Raw genomic sequence first — 14,920 nt, 5'->3', positions numbered from 1 at the left:
GCAGCAGTTTGAGGCAATGTAAATTGGTTACAAATAGTCACCATTTCTCAATGCTTCACAGAAAGTAAGTCAACGTTAAAATTGACAAACAGTGCTGGAAGTAAAAACTTGCTACAATCTTTTTCTCAAAGCTTAAGTCTTTCAAACGGGGAAGGAAGCAGCGTTTTGAGTGCCCTCTGACTTGGTTGTTTTAAGTAACAAAGGAGCTCTCTCTAGATCAGGACTGAACTTGATAAAAATCAAATATTACTCACATAACTGGTTTTGCTAATGTTTCTGTGCTTTCTGCAAACTGAAGCAGTATATTTAAACAGCCCAATCTTTAATAAGCAAATAAGCTAAATGAGTTCCTTTTAATGTATCTGCTTTCCAGTATTCATGGTTCTAAAAGTGCAATGCAAGCAGAAGTCCCTGAGAATGTTAGTTAGAGCTAATCTGAGGCTGTTAAAGACTAAAAAGCAAATTTTCATGCTTGTACAAACAAAGAGGGGAAGGTATTTTCTACATAAAGTTTGACTTCACACTGAAGGGATAGGAAGATGGTGATCCACGGAAACTCAGTACACAACTCAAAATTGCTAAAATGTTTCTCCTGATGTCTTAAGCACAAGATTGTCATTAAAATTTCAGGGTAAACCCCTGTACCTTGAGTATGTTTGAATATGTTAATATCACTTGCAGGAGGAACAAAACACCTGTGAATTGTAAATCAGGATGCTCAAACTCCAAGCATTGAATTTTACTGTAGTGCCATATAAATATTGCAGAGATCCAACGTTCTAGTATGGCCGCAATCTTGTCTTGTGTGGCTCACTAACAGTGTTTTCACAGACTCTCAGGATGGATATTTTAGTTGCTAATTGCCAAATCTACGGTAGCTTTTCATGGAGTGGACACACAGCCCACACAAGGTATAGTCAGATACTGCTTGTGAATTGACTTGATGCTGAGACAAGTTCTAGCGCTGATAGTATCAGAAAAGTACTCCATAAAGCTTGAATGAGACATGTTTATAAGCAAAGCAGTAACAATGCAAAAGATCACAAATGATCAAACATTTCTTGGAATTGTGATAATTACAGGAACAATACTACTTGCTTTATGTGTCTAGCCTCTTTCTTCTACCTGAAGTTTTTTGCTCTGTGGAGCAGTGAAGTAGTGGGTCTGTGTCTTCTGACTTGGCTGTAGAACAGCTATACAGGAGTTGGCAGTTTTAAGCTACAAGTAGTAAATTTTTATTTAAATAATTGCTACTGCTCTTGGAGCTGTGCTGCAGGTTTTAAAATGCAGGTTTAAATGGCTAATGGAATATGTTCACATAGACAGAATCCAGGAGTGAGCTTGCTGATTGTTCTCTAAGCTGCCGTTTCAGGTGGATGACAGGTACTGGATTTAAGTGACATATGTAACTTTCTATAATTGGTTTTCCAAGAAGGAATAGAACAAGAATCCTAAGTGGGCCCGAATGCTGAGTATATAAAGGGCCTGCAAATAAATCATCTGTTGGTGTCAGAGTGATTGAAAAATATAACAACTATACTTAAGGCAAGAACAAGAACTGGGTTTATTCTTTCTAAACAGATTTAAAACACACACATCCTTAGTACTGTAATCAAAGAGAAAAAAACCAACACAGGACAGCCCTAGATCTATAAATCCTACTGGCTCACAGAAAAATAAATGCACATATAGAGAAAGTAGTATTGTGTACTAAAGGAAAGCTGCTTCATCAGCTTTGACCTGTTGTGAGCCATTTAAATCAACAAGCTGCACAGCAAAACTGCACTACTGGAAAAATCCACCCTGTTCACTGTAGGGGAAGAGGGTCTTCATACACAGTATGCAACCAAAATGTACTATTGAGACTATAATTTTTTCCAGCATAACTATGAGTTGAGATTTATTGTTTTCACTTATTCAGGCAAAGGTTTAAAGTAGCTTAAACTTCTAGAGATTAAGCTAATATCTAAAATGCTACTTAAATCTAGTTTGCTGTTATCTGAAAGTCACTTTTGACCATTGAAATACTTTGTTTTACAGCTGATTTGAGTTTTGTTTGAATTGTTTCTTAATCTTAAAAGGGCCTTGATGTTTGTAGCATGCATTTTCTTTTGCTGCAGTGAAAAGAAGTTGCTTGCTGAATGAAAAGGAAAGCATGAAGGCACTCCTTTCAAAAAAAAGGGAGACGCTAGAGAACTTCTTTTCTAGTTCTGAACACTGACTTAAGATTATTACACCTTTGCCTGGAACCATTTTTAATAATAGTCTTGGTGCTCCAATGCAGGGCTGTCAGACTTTACTTTTACAAATAAGACTGTATCAGCCTGAATGGTCACTCCTCATTCAGAGTTTGACATTGCACAGCATATTTAATGATAAAGTTGTTTTTACCTGTTTGTTTGGTTTGCATCAGTTTCCCTTTGATATTACTAATTTTTTATACAAAGTATTCAGTATTTATTAAACTTTGCTCTGTACCACAAATACAATTGTTTTGTAAAATTTGTTTTGAATAAACAGACTTATTTCTTTTAAAAAAACCAAAACAACACAACAAAGGTAAATATCTCTTGTTGCTTTCTTTGTAACTGACAGGCTCAGCTCTGATGCTTCTAAATACTAGTCTGAGTTCCCTCATGAGAGGGTTTTAAACTGCCCCCTCCTTTCTCTTGCTTCCTTTCTATTCTACCTCGAACTAAACCTTTTGTGGAAAAGAAGGCAAAATTGGTGTTCCCAAGAAAGGAGACAGCTCAAAAATTAGTTTACCAAGCTCTTAGGTCTAAATTCACATAAACCTGCTAGATATTAGAAGCTTAACCTGTTACAGAAGTCCAAATTTGTATGTTCTCTATAGGCAATCACTACTCAAGAGGTGTATCTAAGTTCTACTTCAGATCACAGATGGCACCTATTAAAAACCAGCTGATGTTTTGGAGACCAGTCATGCTCTTTTCATAGGGCATAATTAAATTCAGATAGTAGTAAGTTGCATTTTTGTAGGTGTCTCCAATTTGTCTAGCATAATTTATCAAGCTAGTCTTTTAACAAATTTAGTGTTATGCATCAAGTAACTTCAGTGTATACCTGTGTGAGATAGATGCGTAACGTAAGTATGAATTATCTAATCATACTGAAGACAACAAAGGAAGTCTGAGGATTGTGAGGGTTAGCTTCTTGCAGAGTGTGTTTTGTTGTGTTTTTTTCATTTTTTCTTTTGTTTTATGGTGTTTTAATTGCTTCCTTTGGCCTAGAAACACTGCAGTTCAACTAAATTAAACTGGGTTTGCATGGTACTTTTTGTTAAACTAAATGACTGAAGTATTTATGTTTTAGAATACATCATTGATAATCTTTCTCAAGACTTGGCAGAAAGAAAGGGTTATTGCTTGCCTTTAAGAGATCAGAAGCTTCTCAGAGGCATATCATAGTAGTCAAATATCCTGAACACAATGAGGTGATCTGTTATATTGCTTTTTTGTAAATACATGCAAGGCTCATTTTAATGACATTTTTTTTCTCATATCATGTAACTAATACTTCTAAGAAGAAAAGTACAGAAGAAAAACCCTACAAGTCCCCAACCCAAAACAAAAGGTGAATCTTACTTGCTTTTCCATCTGATGGACTGTGTATGAACACATGGTTATAAGTCTTTCAGTGACTCAATTATGTCTAATTATTTATTAATCTTAGTGAATTTCAAAGAAGTCATAGGGAATGTGCTATAAATGCAGTTGTTTGCATTCTAAGAGCAAAAAAAAATTATACTAGCTCATGTGCGCAGCCTTACCTTCTCCTTGTTGATAAGTTCTCATCACTTTCACTCATCACCAGGACTCTGCTGGAGCCTCCTTGGCTGGCTTCATGCATCACTTCAATCTGAATAAAAGGACACATTAAAAGAGAAAATACTTAATACTGATGAGTTTGTTTACAGAACTTAAACTCTTTATGTAGGGTCTGAGTTGTATTCTTCTAGTCTAGTAAGTCACTAGACATGTTAAAGTAATTGAGTTGTGGATGTGCAGGTTGTTAAATCAAGAATACCTCCTCTCTATATTTCTACTTCCTTGTGCAGGATTGGCATGGGAGGCATTCTTGACTCCAGGCAAAGCCTTTATGTTCTTCCACCACAGAAGGTGAATTCTCTTTATGTAGGTAATTGCAGTATAACAGTCTGTTCCTGAGACTGAAATACATTTGTTTTTTTTATTTCCTCCCTGAAACCAACCCAAAGAGTTAACATTTTTATAGTTCTTTGTACAGTGTCATATGGAGAAGTCTGGGCAATTGGTTTTGTGCGTTGGAAGTGTTTTCACTAGTAGCAGTCTTATGTAAGACAGCGCATACCCTTAAATACTGAGTACAGCATACATGTGCAAGGGCTGTCGCAAGACTGAAATGGACTACAGCATTTTACATGATATTTTGATTAAATATTAACTTGCTTCCTTGTTTAGTCTTGCAGAGATGGATTGTTTCAAGTGTGCTCCAAGCAAGTTTTGAGTAGGCTTTTCCTCCCTTCACCTGCAGCTTTGAAAGCATCAAGCACTACTTGGGCTTACTCAAAAGCAATCTCTTCAGATTTGGTTAAACAACTCAGCTGCTGAGTTTTCAGTTATAAACAAGCCAATATCTAAACTCCAGTAGAGTCTTTTGAGTTCCTTAGCATTTTTATTTTTAAGGGCTGACTCAGGGGGGTAAAAGGTAGTGTCCTATCTATTCTGTATAGTTAAATTATTTAGCTAGTTGGTGATGATGGACTCCATTTATGAATGATTATCACTTGAACTATTGTCAGAATAAATAGAAAACAAACAAAAATTTTATAGCAAGAATGGGAGGGAAGGAGAGTCTTAGAAAGTTAACAACTGCAGGGACTAGTGTGCCTTCTCCTTTCCCTTGTGTATATAACACATTGTAGGTCAAGGTATTTCTTTTACACAGAGCTGTACTAACAAAACTTTTTCCCTTCCTCTTCTTCTGCCCCCGAACTGCTGAACAGTGTGGAAAAGACTACTTGCTGTTTTTATCATTTTCATGAGGCAGCTAAATCAAGGTCACGCTTTTCTCCTACCCTACACAACTTGTTTGCTATTCTTTTGTAATATTACTTGTATTCTTTCCCTCAACACATTCAGGACACTCTCTTATTTTTTTTCTTTTTCTAAGCATACCTTAAATTGCATTTTTTACTGTTCTAATGACATACTGCCCTAAAGAGCTAATAATATCAATGTTAATGCAGGGAAGATGCAAGAAAATTACAGCAAAGGGATATTATTATAAGGTTGTGAGTGAACTGCACTACGTATGATTCGATATCTGTCTTATTTTTGGTAAAGGGATGCTGGCAAAGTTATGTAACATCTGGTCACAGACCATTTGAAATACAGCTTCAGTGGTACTCCTATCTTTCACAGGTACACTTACTTAGTGTAAACCCAAACATTTAAAATAAGACAAATGAGGCATTGCTTGAATTTGACAGGGAAAAAAAAAAGGTGACTAGTTTCTGACAGTGGCTATTTCAGCAGGCGTGGGCAAATAAAAAGTTTCATGATGCAGCTGTAGTTCCTCTTAGTTACAAGAACTGCAGATGAATGAAGTTTCTGGATCCATCTGTTTCCAATCTTAAAATACTCTAGGAGAGTGAAACAACTGCCTTGACAGCTTGTTATCCCGACCAGTCTCTACAGCTCAAAGAAAAGACTCTCCACTGTAAGGGCAGGGTTCTTAAATGCTGTCAGGCTCAAAAATAGGGAGGAAAGGGTAAGGATGTCCGAAGAGCCCTAAACAGAGTCTTGCTGCAGAAGCAATAATGCAACAAATCTTATCATAGAGACACAAAAGCAAAATACATTTCCCTGAACCTTCCTTGCCCACGCAGCAACAAGGAACAGTGGAATTTTTGGGTTTTTGTTGATTGGTTGGTTTATGTTTAAGTATTAAATGTCTAGTCTCTCCTCCTTTGCATAGGAACTACCCATAGAAAATACTTAAATAAAAAAAAATTATAACTTTGTAGGATTCTGAATGCAACATATCTTAGGTTCAGAGGACCTGGGATGAGATACCAGTTTCAGAAACAGAATAGTTCATATGCTATAAGGAAAGATGGAAACTTTGGATGCACTTTTATGTATTATTGTTAGACGTTCCAACCATGTTTCCTTTTCATCCTTTGAAAGTGATTTCTGCTTTAGTGTAACTTGGTTTTCCATGTACATGAGCATAAGTATTTTTTAACACTGTCATCTGAGTAACTTTAAAACTGCAACATGAAAGTGTAAAAAACAAATGCTTAGCAGAGAATTAACTTGTAAATATTCAATTTTTTAATTCCAAGTATAAATACGTGAACTTATATTTAATTTGTTTTCAGTTCTCTCGCAATATGGGATGTCCCCAAAACCCAGATGCTCCTACCTTAATTCCACCTTTAGTCTTCTTAATGTTTTTCTTTTTTGATAACTCTACTTCAGAAATGGTCTTTGGAGGGCAGGAAATTTCTGTGGACCTCCTGTTGGTAGCTGAAGGATTCAAAAAGAAAGTAACATTAGAAAACATGCTAAAAGTTGAAATCCTACTTCCTAATAAAAGCAAGGGGCAAAGATCCTGTCGCATCAGTGGTAGCTGAGACCTGGCTTAGAGAATGGAATTGTGGCTGGAATGGTGAAAGACCAGCTGGCACAAGGTATGGGCTCCCTCGTGTCTCAAGTTGGCACCTACAGTTCCACGCTGCCATCACTACTTTAGCTTGGCTTCCTCCCTGGCAACCATCTTTAGGGTAGCACAGATACACGTTAGCCAGCTGTATCCACAGCTGGGTAATTTTCACTTGCATAGTTTTTCCACTCAAGTGTTGTTACCTGCGGAGGTTCCCAAAGAATGGAAATTTTGGTTCTGGTAAAGGTTTCCTAATGTCAGATTATAAAGGATTGCTCCGTGTAAGGTGTCATCACACGAACAAGTCTCAAAAGATTAATCATACAGGTGTTTGCATCATTGTAACCATGTATGTAATGACAGTGAATCCGAGGAAATTATTTTGGAATATGCTCTGTCATGTCTGGGTGTGTTGGGGCTTGCAGTCTCTGTAAACCACAGCCGACCATGAGCTATCTAATACTGCTAGACCAGCCTTAACAACTTAACCATTTATCCTGATACTGCTACCCAAAGAAAAAAGTTTATCATGAAATTTATATTTACTGTGAGAAGGGGAATCATACATTTAGCTTGAGTAGAAAGTAATCTGTTATAGTTTGTAATTTTTTTTAAAATTTATGAGTTAACAGTGCATGTTATTTAAGTACAAGGCAAACAGAACTCTCCTTTTTGTTAGTTGCTGAATTGATACAGGCAACCATGCATGTCATGGTGCAAACAAATATGAATACCAGATGAAATGACGAAAGAATCTGGGTCAGGCAGCAAAGAACAAAAGTGTTGCAATTCTGCAATTAGGTCCTTTTCAGATTTATTCTGGGAAAACTTTCAGATTGAACAAGGACTTTTCAAAAATAAAAGCTGGTGTTTTCAAGTGCATCCAGTAACATTCTGTTTCACCAAGTTTAATGTTTGGAGGTCTTGAGACTCTTGGTTGTCACAAATTGATTTTATTATTCTCTTGGAGAAGCTGAGAGATGCAATAAGAAGATGCAGATATCTTTGAATGAGGAACACTTTAACAAATTTTCAAATGCTTTTAATGTAGTAAAAAAGTGCCATAGAAATGCCCCAAATGATATGCAGTTAGAAGGACTAGAGATCAGTTTTACAGTCAACAACAAGCTCACATTTCTACTCACTGTCTTTTCAACTGTTTTATTATGCAGCTGGGATGAATATTAATTGAAGCAACCTCTTTCCAACTCTTTCCTAAATCTTCCTGGTTTTATCCCATGCCGAATGACATGAGGACTTGGCAATGTCCATTTCATGCCCATTACTTCCTCACAATGACTCCATATTAAAAAGTTTCTTCAATGGAATAGCAAAGTCTGACAGCCATCAGCGGCTATAATCGACCAGCAGAAGATTTTTGTGGTTCCCAGGACTGAGCTGAAATACAAATGTCAACTCTGTGTGATTCTTCCATCACTCTCTTTCAGAACATACAGCGGGGGATTTGTTTTGATTTTGAGCATTGCTTTCAACAGATGCCTTTTTCCCATCCCCAAGAGAACTTTCCATGAAGTAGTAATTGTTCTCTCAAAACTATTGTTATTTCACCCAAAAAGTGGTCTACTGACATTTTGAAACCAAGGCGAGTGGGGGAAGAGGCAAGATGCAGCAGATAAAAGATATTTGTCTTTATCATTGAAGTTCTTTATACCTTTCTAATCTGCAGGGAGGACAAGGTCTACCTTTGGCAGAATGAGAATACCAACCTTTATCAACTAAGCATCCTAAAGATTCTATTTAACCTTAAATTCTCATCTGCCGTGATCTGGACAAGACACAGTCGGTGATCATACCTATCATACTGAACAATATTCTCTCCTGGAGCTTCTCCCAGCTATATCCTATTTATACCTTGAAAAATTAACATAAAAAAGAGTAAATCTAAGACTTGATCCCAATTAAAGAAAACCAAGTTATTATTTCATACTCTTCCATACACACTTAGCCGTCACTCCTGAATATCCCAGATATGCTGCTTGTGTCCAGTTACCCTATTTAAGCCTAAGCTCAGTCCACTGCATAGCTCAGAAAAGGTAGGATTTAGCTTTGTTATGTACTGGATGTGTTCTTAAAAGGAGTGGAAGCCAAGGAAATAACTTTAGGAAACATGAGAACTTTTGCTTAGAACAGCATAGTAAGCAATACCAAGTTTTTTTACCTATTCACTAACGAGAACACTCTCTAGCTAAAGGGATGGTTGATACTGGTATGAAAACCCTGGCTGAAAGCAGCCAGTGGAAAACATGGAAATCAGTTAGGACTTTGATGTCTGGATTACAACTTGCATACTCAGACAGCTCCAGGTGATACAGCAAAGAGAGCACTCGACAGTTTAAGTGCATTTACAGAAAGCCCACATGCAGATGCTACTTGATCCACAGCAAATTGCTCAGGTTGGTTTGGTAGCTTAATCTTGGCTCCATCAGTGTGACATATTTCAGAACAGAGGCAGTAGATAAAGAAACAGTCAAATCTGACTGCTTATATTTCAAGGGTGAATTTGATTCAGATTGACACAGCAAACATCCCCTTCCCAATCTGACTCGAAAATGAATTGAAAACAGGAAACAATCTGGTTTTGGTTATGTTCCAGAGTCTGAGGTAGCGACTGGCCCATATTCAGAGACTACTGCACGTTATGACATTTAAGTAGTTTCTGGAGTAATTTAGAAAGAAACAGCCCAAATACCTGCCAATTTTTATTGCACTAATTACTCTGGAACTGGAAATATTTTATAAGGGAAACTCCCTTATTAAATTCAGCATAGTTGACCATTTCAAGGTCATTACTGTACTGTACTGCTAAGGAAGCTGGACGTTGGTGTTCAACTGCTTTCAACAAAAGAACAAAGGCACAGGAATAAAGGAAAACTATATCCATAAACAATCTCAGGTTTGCATGGTTTCAAGGATGTTTTCATCCAATTGTTTCACAGAACTCCCCTAGATAACGAGTAATGTATGTTTCATTTTGAACTCATTAATGTTTTAAGTTGTTTGACACTGCTTTTAAACAAATACTGTTAAAGAGTATCGTATGTAGAGGTAAACATTTTATTGCAGGGTAATAAACATTTTATTTACAGTAAAGCTTACTAGTTTTGTATGAACACGTGGGCTGTACTGTACCTAAAGCTGCTAGAAAAGGACAGACTCACATGCTCAATGTTGCTTTGCAGTGTCTCCACCACTCAAGGACTGAAATAAATTCGGTGAGGATAACTTGCTGTGCTGCTTGTGAGGAAAGGCTGTGGTCTCACCCGTTTCCCCACCCTACTGGTGCACGGCAGGGTACAGGCACCATCTCTCAGGAATCCACCTTTTATAGGGAGGCTACATCACATATGAGGCACATACAGAACAGTATGCAGCTCCAAGGTGCTCACAGACAGCTGGATTTGTCCATCTGAGTAACTGCCCTAAAAGTTGCTCCTGCTATAGTAAGCGTAACTCATTAGCTAGCAAGAAACACAGACTGTAGTCAAAGGTTATGACACACTCACCACCTCCAAGAAAGATGTTGGATGCCTTCCTTAAATAACTACCATGCTTTACGTTCAGGCCTTGTGTGAATTTCACAGCCACACGCTTCCCCACCTGTTTTCCGTGTGAGAGTTGGTGCATTCTTGCTAACCACCTACAGCAGAATCAGGGTCCTTTGACTAGAACAGGCATGAAAACAACTTGTCTGCTAAATTATTTACTGGGGCTTGCAGCCCATGCTGACCCATGGGAACAAGAATTTGAATAGCAGTTTTGAATGATGGTGATGACGAAATAGCATTGTTAGGTAGCTAAAGAAAGACCAGAGCATCTAAAATTTATCATTTAATGACTTAATACAGAAAGTCTTTTCCGTTCTAAGGCAATACAATCTATACTACTTTGCGCTAGCAAAATGTTTTTCAAGCCCCCTGAAAGTCTGTCCATATAAGAAGCACAGAGCAAGGCCCCTGTGTGTGGAACTGTATTCTGCAAAGAGACACACTGCTTAAGTTTCCTCAGACTTGCTCAAGAGTGATAGCAGCCCTACAGCCACAAAATTGAAAGCATCTTTTCCTTTTCTTTACTTCATTTATGGAAATATCTTAAACTATAGAAACTGATGCTTTCTCAAAACCATTAATGAAAATCACATGCACCATCTTTTCCAAGTCAGCAAATCTCTCCGCAGCCCCACTTCTCCTGCATATATCTCCAAACTCTTGCAAGAGTCCAGATGTTATTAGTTAGTAAGTGTTACACATTAGCGACTGTGAGGAACGCTGGAATGGATCCAATGAGCAGTCGTGCACATTTAACTGAGATGGAACCAGTTTAAATTTTATTGTTTAAAGAATTGAAAAGGCTCCAGCTGTGTTCCTCCATTTGAATTTCATGTTCCAAATTGGCCTTCTAAGATGCTTCTAGTATGAGTCATGGGTTTTGTATGTGTAATGTGCTGTTAAACGTGTTATTTGCTTAATGAGCTCACAGAAATTTTGGCATCCTTGCTCCTGTATTTCACATTTAAATTGCACAAAAAAATTCCATAGGTGAGTATTTTATAGCATTTAGAAGTCAGGAGATGCAGGAAGCAAAGCTACATGTGCAACCCTAATTTTGCCCCTTTGCTCCTAGGGCATCGTGGTCCACCCCTCTCTAAGAATACCTGCCTCATTCTGTGCATGGAATCAAACCCACTTAATTCATGAGCAGCTTATTCACTGTTTCGATTTATCTGCATTTCTCAAGTGGGGGAGGGAGCAGAGCCTTTCTATGCATTTGCTATTTCAATTCCTGCTCTGAAAATAATTGCCTTTTTTCTAATAGTAATTTTTACAATTCAAGTGCTTCATAAATATTTACTCAGCTGTTTTCACAACACTTCTCAGAGCTAACAGGCTGTTATCAACCACACTGAAATCTCTGAGTTTGATGCATAAAGGTCAAAAGAAAATACACTACTTTAGGAGACTATCTTGACGTTTTTAGAAATGAGTTTTCAGGTTACCGAGTATTATAAGCCACCTCATGTGTTCAGGACCATATGCCCTGCCTAGTAATTCTGATTTCAGTCTTTCACTGGTCTTTCAATACAGATTTCTTTACTTAGTTGCACAAGTTATTAAAAACAACTCTCCCCCCCCCACAATGCACTAAGTTGGATCACATTAACACCCACATTTGTTCTTAACATTTACACCTACAGCACCAGCTTCTTCTTCCTGTGTCCACAGGAGTTTAAAAAAGCAGCAGTAAGTAGTCACAGCTTCAGGGGTGACTCCACAGCAGTTGGCACCCATCTGAAGTGGATCTGGTGCAGCTCTCCCTGTCCTCCCAAACTTCTGGAAATGCATTTCTGTCTCCTCTTTTTTTTTTCTTGTCAGCAGTGCTGTTCATGGATCTGGATGATGAAGAGCTGAACTAGCCAAAACCAAACACCCACACCATAACCCTCAGCGACAGTTTTCTGTGCCCTTATTGGTTCCCATAGGTTATATGACCACAAGTATGGAGGAAAAGCAGAGTCATAAACACACTGCGTTGCTGGGCAAAGAGGAGAGAAGAAAGGGAGGCTGTGACAGCCCTGCATGAAGAAGGTCTGAAGCTGCTGCAAGCTCATATTGTAAGGAAACAAGCAGTAGGGGGGATACAAAGCATATTTTGTCTCTACGTTACAAAGAGTTTTGCTGACAACAAGGGAAATGAGACTATAGGGAGCCAAACTGTAGCAAGTTCATACATAATGAACATGTATGAACTGAGATTTTTTTTCTCCCCGAGTGCTTATAATTCTACCAAACCTGGACACTTGAAGCGGTAGAACTATTTTGTACTGCCACGTTCCAGCTCTAGCCACAAAGGTAACTCAACCAGGACAATTTTCCTAACCTTGTTCACCGAGATGGCCAAACCATTTTTATTGAAATTTTCCACGAAAGCATCAGGCTGAAGAAGATAGCCTCTAGGGAAGTTTTATTTCAAAGAGTTAGAATTTGGGAGAATTATAAGCAAATGAAAATAGAGAAATGCTAACTACAGTCATCCCTAACAGCTTGTATTATTCTTTACAGCTCTGTGGCTTATCCCACTGTGCCTGACAGCCTATGGGCAATACTAGCCTGCATGGTTTAACTTCGTAGACCTATCCCAATTCACTCCAGCTAACACAGACCGCAAATATGTAGTAAAATCATCAAAACTGATGCCCTCATAAATGAACTAAAGCAAAGGAATTTCCTCATCAAGTGCCACTCCTTCCATCCCAGCACACCTATTGACAAGTTTAGTCATTAGCAGTATTCAAGCAGCTTTCACTGGGAGTAAACAGCATTCTCCTTAAAATAAGGTGTCATCTGTACTACTTAAAGATTTTCGAAGCATTTGTTATAAAAAGGTCAGCAGAGGGGTTTCTGCTTTTTCTTGGTTAATCGGTGAATAATATTTAAGCAGATTCCCACAGCTAAAATTTACACTAAGTCCAGCTGGCACAGACTTTTGAGCATCATAATTCCGTTACCAGTTTTTGTTGAACAGGCCTGTCCCTGCAAAATTTACAAGTTAATTCACGAAACCAAAAGTTTCAAGCACATATGGGATTAATTTAAAATTTTGCTTGAGAATTTCCAGACCCATAGAAAAGCAGTGGGTGAGGGAGAGTTTCCACTAGAGTGTAGCTCTGAGCTGCCCTTCTGCATCTTCACGAAGTTATGACACTGCCAAGAGTCAATAGAGACCATAGTGACGTTGACATAAGAAACTATCACTGTCATTTCCGTGATAGAAACCTGCCCTTTCACGTGGTATCTGTTCTGTCTGTATGCACCTATGTCTGTGTCAATGTAAAACAGAGCCTCACAGTAATGGAGTATTTCATGCCTGAGCCTTCACATCCGTTTTTTCCATTAGCACCCTGAATGGGTTGAATTTTCCCTACAATTCCTTGTTAGGGAAATGGAGAGTCAGCAAGTCAAAACAAAATAAAATCTATTCTAGAACAAGTGCAATTTTTTTTCCTTTCAGAGGCAACCATTGCAATGCTGCTGTGGTATTGTTACATCTGCTGCCTGGGGACAAAAGCCTTTCTTTCTGGTCCTCTATTTCTGTTTACCATGTTTTATTGCCTTTGCCTCCCTTTGTATTTATACAGCCTAGAAATATGGTATTTGCCTATTGCCATATTCTGTTTTCCTATTGCCATATTCTATTTTGCAAGCTTTTAGAAATGTTCAGGTAAGTCCTGGTTATCAAATCAGAATGAGTTACAATATCTGTTTCAAGAAGGTGCGTTTAGTCTCTTTCTTTTTTCCAAGATGATGCTTAATAAACTCTCCCCATAAATAAACACTGATTCTACATTGATCCCATGAATCTGAAGAAAGGGCACAGAGGAAAGTCCACAAGAGGGTAGCTTCAAAAAGAACAGAGTTTCACAGACTCATTTTCAAGGCTTGAAATGGGACTCAGCCTATTCTCAACCACATTTCAGACTCAGACTTTGAAACCCCTTGGTGAATCACTCAGTTTATCTGTGCTTCAGTTTTCTTCCTCAAAAATAAAAGAGGTTGAAATACTTACCAGTACTTGCCAAGTGTTTTGGCATTTAGAAAGTAATTAAAAACATAACTCCTTGTAGTGGACAATTGGATAATACCCAAATATACACACAGTGTTCGTGGCAGTTAAGATAATTGGGTTTGATCCCCAGAATAAGCTGTAGTCAAGGACTTCTGTTTCTTGGTGCAGAAGTACTCTAGGTCAATCATATCCTGGCACAAAGAATCTGAATGTGGTGCCATGGTCTACTCATTGATGCCTGAACAGGGCTGGGTTGCATTTTGCATTCCCTTGGAAAAGAACTGGAGTACTATTTTAAAATAAATTAAATCCACCTATTCATTTTCAGCAGGACATGAGAGGCTAATCCTTGTCACACAGTTATCCTGTATTGGTGTTGTGTAACACTGAACTGCAATGCAAGAGTCAGAGCCTGGAGGCATCTCATGATTTTTTTTTGTGAAAGAGCTGATAATATTGGCTTGGCTGTATGAACAACAATTAAAATTTAAAGCATTGCCACTTACATACTAGTGACTATTTTTTAAGGTTCTACTTACACCAAAAGTTTGATTTAAAAAACTGCAAGTGCTCTAAAATAACATGGAAGAAGTTTAAGAAACACAGAAACTGTGTGCACAAACAGAAACGTAAGACTAGCTTTTAGCCTGGAGATGAAGTTTCCCAAGAG

The 14,920-nt window shown here is 38.0% G+C and overlaps 1 protein-coding gene across 1 annotated transcript in view; it reads right to left on the bottom strand.

Annotated features, from left to right (window-relative positions):
• The window catches only part of MCF2L2 (MCF.2 cell line derived transforming sequence-like 2), a 152,423-nt gene that overhangs the window by 82,444 nt on the left and 55,059 nt on the right, over nt 1-14,920 (bottom strand). Inside the window, exons 14-15 of the mRNA XM_069864764.1 lie at nt 6,430-6,533; nt 3,791-3,879 (exon numbers count right to left, since the gene is read on the bottom strand). Coding sequence (XP_069720865.1) covers nt 3,791-3,879; nt 6,430-6,533 — 193 coding nt within the window. The remainder of the gene's footprint in view (nt 1-3,790; nt 3,880-6,429; nt 6,534-14,920) is intronic.

This window comes from Phaenicophaeus curvirostris, chromosome 10 (genome assembly GCF_032191515.1).
Source record: "Phaenicophaeus curvirostris isolate KB17595 chromosome 10, BPBGC_Pcur_1.0, whole genome shotgun sequence".
Classification (NCBI taxonomy): Eukaryota; Metazoa; Chordata; class Aves; order Cuculiformes; family Cuculidae; genus Phaenicophaeus; species Phaenicophaeus curvirostris.
The sequence above is the reverse complement of the archived record's forward strand: the minus strand, read 5'-3'. Positions and strand labels throughout refer to the sequence as shown.